Below are 10318 nucleotides of genomic sequence, written 5' to 3' on the forward strand. Positions count from 1 at the left end.
GTGAAATTGTGTCTGAGTGTGTGTATGGAGGCTGTGAAATTTGATGGAGGCGGCTGAGATGTTAACGTGATGATGGAGAAGAATGGGGCTAAATATTTGATATGTATTTGTATGTTTAATGGGTTGAGCTCAACTAATAAATTAACTAAGTTAAAAACACTTAAGCCCACTAATTATCTGATTAAAAACTTATAGTTTTCGTAATATATAAGTATGAGCTTTTGAAAACATTTTAAAAGCCCCTAAAATGACTTATTTTGTGAAAAATGGGCTTCTATACATATACATATATATATATACATTTATATATATATATATTAAAACTATTATTTTCTAAAAATAAAAATTAAAATAATAATTTATCACTCTTAAAAATCCTAGTCATGAATTTTGGATGCAAACCTTTATCTCGTTCGTCCACGGTCCAGTCTACGTAATCGCAAAATAACATTTATCAAAGAAATTCATAAATTTTATACTAGAGGGTTAAATGCTAAAATAACATTTAAATCATGCAAATAAATCACATAATTCACATAATAGCACATAAAATCATTTAACCCTTTTTTTCATTTTAAATCAATTAGTTTTCCTAGTTATGCAAGCGAGTTTACGTAACGAATTTCCGGACGTTACAATTATTGAGTATAAATATTATTTATTTTTTAAAACAAAAAATAATAAATTGAGTAAACTTTTCTCCCATGAATAGGATAAAATTTAATGAAATTTATTAATCATATCTTAAATTATTAAATTTTTATTCATGTTAAAAAATTTTAAATGAATTTTTCATATGTTAAAATCAAATAAAACGTATTAAATATATCTTAAAGTTTCATGTTTTATAATTTTTTGAATGAGTTTTTCATCATATATTTTGGGAAGTAAATGATATTATGTAATTTTTTTCAATTGAAAAGATAATTAGTTAAAAATTGTTATTTATCATACCTTTTATTTGTGATACAATATCAAGGTTTAAGGTTTAAATTAAATAAATATGGATGAATTTTATAAGTTTAATATGAGAACTAGAAAATAAAAAAAACATGAGATTTGATAAGATTATTAATATAATCATGGGATCTGTTACTCTAATATTAATGTAAATCAAATTAATTGCAAAATAATAGTGTAATTTCCAATAAATAAAATTTTCAAAAAATAAAATATATTCTACAAAAACGTAAAGCATACAACAATATATTATTATTATTATTATATATTTAAACATATATATAAATATAAATATTGAGATTAGCTGTTGAAATCTTCCCCAAGGTATGTATCAAAAGAGGTGCCATCGACATGCAAGGCGTCACCCTCACATTCTTCCCCTTCCCGCAATTCTCAGTTTCCGACTAAACATTTCAGAACCCGATTTTGATTTTCCCTGTCACTCTCAATTTTGCTCGTATAATACATAATTATACTCTACAGATCTGTGAATACCATCTGCAATAAGGCCATTGTCATGGCTGGTCGTTATGATTCCAATCCTTTTGCTGAGGAAGAAGTTAACCCTTTTGCGGTAATATCAATTTCCTCAATCATCGATGTTTATTCGTGGAATGTGCTCTGTTTTGCTGGCGATGAGATTTCTTCAATGCATTATTTTGATGTTTAAGCGATTGGAATGTCAGATCTGTTAATTTTTTAAAAATTATTTGAGATGTGATTTACGACGACAATGGAGATGATGAATGAGGGTTACCTCGTGTTGATTCTGCGATATGAACACTTGATGAATATGCTGGTGCATTTGACTCTGCGAAATTTTTATATTGTCGGCTGATTTATCCTTGCTGACTGTCGTAATCAGCACGTCTGGTTATTTTATGGTTCATAAGGGAATAGTGCTCTGGTAATGTTTGCTCGAAAAGATTAACTGGAATGATTTTTATATTACCATGTCATGTTTAATCGAGCAGCATGAGTTTTGTCCGCTGAATAAGTTGTGGCTGGCGAATGTGTTATATAAGCTAAAATTTGTTCACCTGATAACAGTTGCGGGATCAGAAAATATCCACGAGTCTGGAATAAAAATTGTTTAAGTTCTGACTCTGTATGGGTTTTTCCCTAGTCAACTTCTAATTGAGCCATAGGAATATAGGATGTAGCAGGCCATTGGCTCATAGGATGAATCTTTATTTAACAATAAAAAAATTTCCTGTCATGGAGTGATGCTTGGGCTTACACCGAGATTGATATTGCACGGTGTTGGACTTTCAGCTGTATGATTCATTGTTCTTGAAAGTCGCTTACTGATTTCAACTTGTTTTTGGTCCTTGATGGGTTAGTGAGTATGAAGGCGTTATATTTAATTATTTATTGTCAGTCGATTCACGACGAAGTCATTTTTCTCATCTTTAATGTTTCTTTTACCTTCATTTAGAGTTTGAATCTAATCTTGGTAGATTTAGATTTTCTGGAAAATTTTAGTTATTTATTTTACTTGATCAAGGTATTTATTTATTTATTTTTAAGTTATCTGTGGAATTCCATGAACTTGAACTGAGCAAAAAATAACAACTTTCTGCTGTTTTGGATCACCGGCTTAGTAGTAGCTGTTGTGCAATTGTCAATAAATTCCAAATACCCATGTATTTAAATTGTTGGAGTAAAGTGAACTTCTCTATAAGATACATTTTCAGAAAATGATATGGCTTGAAAGTAATGTCTATTCCAGTTATTAATGTGAGCCGGTGACTGCAGGATCAAGGTCGCGGGAGGGGTAACTCAAACTATTCTGGGGGTGCCTTTTATATGCCAGTAAATTCATTCTCTTTCTGATTTTTCCATGTAACTCATTCATCGTGTCTAACCTCCCGAGACAATTCAAAAGAACTTTTTTCGTTTCTCTCTCTTTCTCACACAAAACACACACTATAATTTACCTCATTGATTCTGCAAAGAAGGCAGAATGGCAATTGCTCCAGGATATTTCAGAAGCCTTTTTTTTCTCTGTAAAGAGCAACCACATTTCCCTTTTTTTTTCGTTTGATAAATTGATTTCTAGGTTGTTTTCCTATGTCAGTTAACCGATGAAATTTTTGGCTTGAAACTGTCGCCTTCATCTCTTACCTTTTTTTAGCTGTTTAATGAATTTTATTCTCTGTCCCATTCTCTTACTCTCTCTCTCTTCCTCTTGCAGTCAGTTTGTTTGGATGTAGTGCCTTAATTTTGTTTTATTTGTTAACATTTCATTTCTCACTCTTTATGCTGAGATTTTCAGAATCCTGGAAGTGTGCCTCCTGCAAATTCCAAACTCTCACCTCTTCCTCATGAACCTGCTGGCTACGATCGTGGGGATACAGTGGATATACCTCTTGATAGTTCCAGGGTATGCCTTAGAATTTGTTAAATAACTGAGTTTGAGGGGTGGAATTAATATTGTTGTTTATGAACCTTATGAAGGATTTGAAAAAAAAAGAGAAGGAGCTCCAAGCTAAAGAGGCTGAATTGAAAAGGAGGGAACAGGTGATCTCTGTGGCATTGTTGCTGTTAGTTAAGTTAGAGTAGATATCACGCAGTAATATGTTTTGTTTGCGACTTCAATTTTTTTCTTTGAATATTGGCTAGATTGCTGATTATTTTAGGTGATGCATCCATTTTTTTTCCATCTCAATGGAATTCTATCATAGATAGAAAAAGTTCTTGTTTGATAATTGCTTGTTGTTGTGCTTGAGAATTGTGATATTTGTCTTCATTCTGCTTTCCATGATCCTTCATATGTATATGAATCTATAATGGCATCTATTTTTTATTTTTCCTTGTTGAATATAACTAGCTCCATTGTCATGCTTTCTGACATTTTTGCACATTTTAACCAATCTGATTTTTTTGGTGCTGTGTAGGAGCTGAAAAGGAAGGAAGATGCGATTGCACGATGTAATTATTATTTTTTATTTTTTGTGTTTCATGCTAGTAAATTTATTTTAAATTCCTTCAAGTTAATGTTAGATGGAAGGATTTCATTTGAAAGTAGACTTGGAATAGTGTATTTGAAATCACTCTAATGATTAAGGCTTTGGAATATGTCGGTTTGGTTGAAAAATTAACTTAAGATTGAAGTTGAGGGTTTTGAACTTCCCTAACAATCTGAGTAAATTTGTGGTAATGATTTGCAAATCCATTAAAATAACCTGAGGTTTAATAGACTATTAAACTTGGGTGACATATTGTTCCATGTGTTGTTTTCCTTTGGCAGCTGGAGTTGTCATTGAGGAGAAAAATTGGCCTCCATTCTTCCCAATTATTCATAATGACATTGCGAATGAAATTCCTATACATTTACAGAAGATGCAGTATGTTGCTTTCACATCATTGTTGGGTATGCTAATAAAATTTTGTTTCCATATGATTTAGCATTATGTTGCCATCATACTATCTCTAGTACTTCATACTGATATTTTATTCTGTTTCCATCTTTTTATTATAATTGCATTAATTCAAGAATTACATTGAGCAACAGAAGAGCATAAAACTTTGTAGAACCCATAAATTTTTTTATGCAACATGGATTATTGATTTAGTTGAAACTGTGACTTACAGGTTTGGTTGGGTGTCTTATTTGGAATGTTGTAGCTGTAACCTTAGCTTGGGTAAATGGTGAAGGTTTGTGTTGAATCCTGTGATTCAGTCTTCATGCAAGTTCTATGATATATTAAGATATAAGTGAAATGATTTACTTTTCTTCGGTAGGTCCAACCATATGGTTTTTAGCTATAATCTACTTCATATCAGCCGTTCCTGGAGCCTACGTGTTATGGTACCGTCCTCTTTATCGTGCAATGAGGTACTGTCAAGCGCTTCTTCCTTTATCCTCTTTTGTTTGTTCTTCTTTACAAGTGTCTTGGTTCAAATTTTCTTATTTGGTGATACTATTTTGGTGCTGAAATATTTCCCACCACTGAAACCAATGAGTATTACGAGGATTACTTGCCGAGAAGCTTTTAATTTGGCCATTCTAGTCACCTTTTATTTTTGTAGTTCTTACTATTTTCTGAGAACAACACCTTCATTAGGTTTAATTATTTGACTTTTGTCAGGTTTTCTCATTATCTTGAAATAAACAAATCGAGTGCTTCATCCACTCTCATACTCTATAACTTGCATTGTCTTTTGTATTCATTTCGATTCCAGGACTGATAGTGCTCTAAAGTTTGGGTGGTTCTTTTTGAGTTATTTGGTTAGTATGCAATTAATCTCTCAAACCTTATGAGTATCCTCTAATGTTGAAGTATTTGAGAGATTCAACTTGTATTTTCTTCATTCAGTTTCACATTGCATTCTGCGTCTTTGCTGCTGTTGCTCCTCCAATAATTTTCAAAGGGAAATCATTGACGTGAGTTTTCTTGTTCAGAATCCTGCTGCAATTGTCATGACTTTATTTGATAAGCGAAAGACTATAAAACCAAAAAATGTGCGCTCAACTGAACAAACATATTAGAGCTTAAGTTATTACAACCAAGAAGTAAAATGTACATATTTATTTTATAGACCTTTGGCTTGTTTTTGTTTGCTGATATATGTCCAATTTCTCTTGGACAGTGGAATCTTGCCTGCAATTGACCTTTTAAGTGGAAATGCTCTTGTTGGGGTAAGGTGTCTATATATGTGGTTCTTAAATTTAATCATTCATGGGTGATATTCGTACTCCAGTCATGCCTACTGTTCTTTCAAGCCGTACCTTTTAGATGCTAATGCCAAAATTACGAAAGTGATTATTTTTAACTTTTAAATGACCAGATTGCCCTTTAAACCTTCCATGACTAGACATTGGATAAATTGCAGATTGAACAATGTTGCAGTTTGCTACACACGTTACACATTATTAAGAAATTTTATTAAAATAAAGTGCTTCTTTTTTTGTATTTATAAAATAAGTAGAAACCGTTTTGATATCATTGTGAAAAGAGGATTTAATTAAAAATTTAAAAGAATAGATGCAACATTGCATAAATAATTTTTACGGCTTATTGTTTTTCTGGACATTTTTAATGAACCTCTGCATCAAAGCATTACATATTTTTTAAATGGCATCTTTTTGGTAGTGACTAAATTCTAGATTAATCATTACATAAAGAAAATAAATTACCGATACTGTTATGGGGCAATTTGTTAGGATGCTGATTCCTTGGCCACAAAGTTACAGTAATATAGCTTGGTATTAAACGATAGAACAACAAAGAAACTGAAAATATATGAAATAATATAAACTGAGATATATGAATGAGATTTCCTGCAGACAGATTCTCTGTATAAGCAATAAATTGCTCCCGTAGCCACTGCTAGTATTCCTTACAAAACAAGATGAGAAAATGACTGAATGAATCCCTAATCTCACCCTCCCATTTTATTCATCACTTCCCGATTTCTAGATTCTTCTCAGACTCAAATAAGGCCCAACACTTTAGAGCCCATAATAATAATATTCAGGTCCATAACACAATTTGAAAAAAGCATGATGATACATCTCTTCAAACTAATTAACAGCCTTAAATTTACGTGCAAACAGTTTAAAACCCTTGGCATCTTGATTCACCAACAGTGGCACGAAAAATAATAAAACTCCCAGTTATTGTGAAGAAACATTATATTTGTCTCGCAACCAATGTTTTAATTCGATATTCATAACATAAAAAAGTTGTACAAAAACAGTGTGACGAGCAACATATGTTGCATACAATACAATATAATACCTTCTTTTTTTTTTGACAATGGCTTGTGGTATTTGCAATAACTTATATCATATTTGAACCCCTAGTAAATTTTCATGATGTACTTCACCATTGAGAAATAGCCCTGAAAAAATGTGCTCACCGTGTTGTTCATAGATAGAAAGATCATTCAGTAAAGTGTGCTGGCTATATGAGGGTTTTTATCATTTGGAGTTTTATTCAGACTACACAGAATAACCAATCAATTTTCCACTTGTTTTATAACCCATTTTTGTTACATTGGGTAGCAACAATTGTTTCTGCTGGAATATTGTTAGCAACTTAGTGTTTGGACTGCTGTACGATTACAATGGTTGAAACTTTGAGTTGCATTATCATCAGAAATTATAACTTTTGGTAAATGGATATCAGAGACAAGATCACATGTCGATTTGCGTAAGTTGCAAATTTGCAATATGGTGTAACTAATGGGAAGGGTATTGCCGGGGAGTAATAATGGCCCTGAAGTATGGAAGAAATGTGGTATTTTGGCTGTGTCATTTAAAAATTTTGAATTACACCAATATCACAAATTATAACTTCTGATAGTGCGGCAAATGCTCTATCATACAATTTAAGATATGACAAGAAATTTAGAGAAAGAGAGGTTATGAAACAAGGACAGGAAATAGTTTGTGTTTGTGAAGATCCTATAAAATTGTGATATCTTGAAAGGGTAGAAACATTAGAGAATCTAAGACAATTAAAGTTGGCCATTTAGATGATGAACAATGGGGCCTGGAGTGCATAAGTGAATTTTAAGCAGCTCCCTATTTCACTTTGTTTCTTGAACAGTCAAGCAAATTATCATTTTATTTCTTGGTACTGACTTACTGTGCATTTGGCCTGTCTTTTAACTCTGCCAAACTTCAAATAGTTTATAGTAAATTTTTATTTTGAATATTTATAATGACTTTGCTTTCATGAGTTCGAGATGTGCTGGACAACATCGACATTTTTTTCGTTGGTATCTATTTGAAATGCGTCCATTTGATAGTAGTTCTGTGGGCTTTTTTGTCATTCTTTCATTTATATTCGATGTATCACCTAAGCTTTCATTTGTTTGCTATTACTGTTATTTCGAGCAAACAACCAGGCCTTTTATATGTTTCCATTTTTGCAGATATTTTATTTAGTGGGTTTTGGGTTCTTCTGCCTCGAATCAATTATTAGCATATGGGTGATTCAGGTTCCATACTGTATTAGACATCACGAGCCCATTACTTTTCTCATATTGGTTTCATCTGGATGAATCGTGTTAATCTTATTTCAACGCAGCAAGTTTACATGTACTTCAGAGGAAGTGGAAAAGCTGCAGAAATGAAGAGGGAGGCAGCAAGATCAACTATGATGGCAGCATTGTGACACGACAGCTGATTAGTCAAATCATATATGGTTTAAGCCGAAATCTATTCTTTACTGGGACTTTTAACAAGTTATGCCCTTAAAAGACATGAGAAATTGATTCTACAAACCCCACACAGTCCAACTCTATAAACTCATACGTTATCTGTGTAATTCCATAGTTTTTACCTAGCTACTATAGTTAAATAAACATCGGTTCTTTCTTCTATTTGAACTTTATTTGTTGTGTTGTGCCTCGGATTTACATACATGTTTGTTGGATTGTTGTACTGCAGAAACAATATACAAACATTGGATTAAGAACTTGAAAAGACATCCAAGATATTCGCGGTAGTTTTCAAGCGTGTACTTTGAGAAAGAACAATATTCTTAGGAATCTATTGTATCTTGGAGGAACATTTATTTAGTTCGAGTGCATCACCATGGTAGGAGCAAATAATTTTTTAAGCAAAGCGAGTCTACGTGCCTTAGATTCGCACCTTTGAATAGTTTGTGCAATCGATGACTTCTCAAGAAAATTCTTTTTCGTAACTTTGCTGTGGATTTTGTCAAGTTGGAAAGCTTTGATGTTACAAACTTTCGGCGATGGCAAAAAAAGTTGCATTTCCTACCCAAGTCGCTTAATGCGGAGTATTTTTGTGAGGACCTGAATTCTAATCATCTAAACATAAATAAAATCATTTAATACACGATCGAGATGTAAAAGATAAATTAATTATTATTTTTTTAAAAAAAGGAGGGGCCGTGCCCTTGAGCGGCGCGGCCGCGCACAGCGCCTTGTTCGGGGGGGCAGGCCGCGCGGGCGCGCTGCTCCTGCTGTTCCTGCCCCGAAAACAAGTCCAAAAGTATAATCTAACACCAGGAAAGACTCCGACATGATCCACCTAACTTCTTTCAACAACAAAAATATCCGGATGCACACAAAAGAGTCGAAAACAAGAAGTTCGATACAAGGTAGTTCTAAAGTTATACAATATTCAAACTAGTAGAACATGCTTCTGTCTAATTTATTCAATGCAATACAAGTACAGTCTAAGTCCGATTTACATATTCGACTTCTCAAAACACCAAGTCCTCACTTCTATCAACTCAAATACCTAGCCATGCGATCTCTGACTCGGTCCTGCCCCACCTGTTGTCAAGCACACATACAAAGACAAGACAACAGCCGGATAAATCCGATGAGAATAATATTCCTAGTAAAAGAGACAAACATGCTATATCAGATAAGCATCTCAAAATGAAATACTTCAACTTTCAGATATTCAACAAGAGAATAAATGTATGCATGACTTCAAAAGTCTAGATTATCAATCCGGAAATCAAAAGGTGAATCGGTTCCTTAATTCCTTGATTGGGATCCCGAAGATGAAATATCACAACAATCACACTTACTTCCCCTTTCGAGGTGGACGATTTATACTTCAATCCTCTAGACTCTGAGACATTCAATAGAGAGTTTATCGGCCACTGTAGTAAATCGCCTACCAGTGCCACTCGACTATAATCCCCAGATCATCTAATTCAAACGAAACGAAACGGCTCAATATGAATGCATATGAAAACTAACACTTTCAATCATATAATTCAATTAATTCAAATAGACATGCAAGTATGTGATTTCTCCAGGACACTCGAATCAATCCGGATTTGAGTTAATCGTCCTATTCCATCCAAAGTCGTCTTATACCTTTCTTTGATCGCAAGTTCCAATCCTGAACAATCAAAAGATGATTCGATTCAAAAGCTATTCGAATACAAATCAAAAGTCAAGAGCACAATACACTACCGTCTTCAATCTCTCGAGATTCAAACTCTGTAAATCCAAGATATTTGCCTTCCAACCAATCTGTACGGAGATGCAAATGAATTAATAACATTCAACAACTCAAATCGAATACTATACAAAAACACAATCGATCGATAATTCCAAAACTCAAACCGGCGGCATAACGGCTATATTCTGATCAAACCAAAAACGCAGACATCAGTATAATATCGATACCAATTCAAATCAATATCAAATCATCAATAAAGACTCAAACCAATCAAATCTCAAAACTCCAAATCTCGAAAATCACAAGAAAATTCATAACAATTCCGAACGGCGTTCTTTTCCAATTTCGAGAGAGAATAAACGATAAGAGCTAGTCCAAGAACATCATAACCAAAACTCATTCGATTCTAACAACATCCGAAATTTGAAGTATAACTGATCGGAGAAATAC

General features: G+C 33.2%; 1 protein-coding gene across 2 annotated transcripts; it reads left to right on the forward strand.

The window, feature by feature from the left end:
* The first annotated feature begins 1296 nt into the window (after nucleotides 1-1296).
* Nucleotides 1297-8359, forward strand: LOC140894674 (secretory carrier-associated membrane protein 1). 2 transcript variants are annotated; one of them, XM_073303239.1, is made up of 13 exons: nucleotides 1297-1534; nucleotides 2719-2775; nucleotides 3239-3346; nucleotides 3421-3483; nucleotides 3861-3894; nucleotides 4214-4336; nucleotides 4558-4620; nucleotides 4708-4801; nucleotides 5149-5194; nucleotides 5283-5350; nucleotides 5557-5605; nucleotides 7849-7914; nucleotides 8004-8359. In XM_073303239.1, exons 1-13 carry the CDS (start codon nucleotides 1478-1480, stop codon nucleotides 8088-8090), a joined length of 915 nt encoding a protein of 304 aa, XP_073159340.1. In that variant the 5' UTR covers nucleotides 1297-1477; the 3' UTR covers nucleotides 8091-8359. The 2 variants fall into 2 exon arrangements, with proteins under 2 accessions (XP_073159340.1, XP_073159341.1); XM_073303240.1 differs by lacking the exon at nucleotides 2719-2775.
* Nucleotides 8360-10318: the final 1959 nt, after the last annotated feature.

Source organism: Henckelia pumila, chromosome 4, assembly GCF_033568475.1.
Source record: "Henckelia pumila isolate YLH828 chromosome 4, ASM3356847v2, whole genome shotgun sequence".
Taxonomy (NCBI): Eukaryota; Viridiplantae; Streptophyta; class Magnoliopsida; order Lamiales; family Gesneriaceae; genus Henckelia; species Henckelia pumila.

Coding starts and splice junctions, on each gene's coding strand:
- LOC140894674 (XM_073303239.1), top strand. CDS start 1,478: ATGGCTGGTCGTTATGATTCCAATCCTTTTGCTGAGGAAGAAGTTAAC. Junction 4,802..5,148: donor CCTCTTTATCGTGCAATGAG/GTACTGTCAAGC, acceptor TTTCGATTCCAG/GACTGATAGTGCTCTAAAGT. Junction 7,915..8,003: donor TTAGCATATGGGTGATTCAG/GTTCCATACTGT, acceptor ATTTCAACGCAG/CAAGTTTACATGTACTTCAG.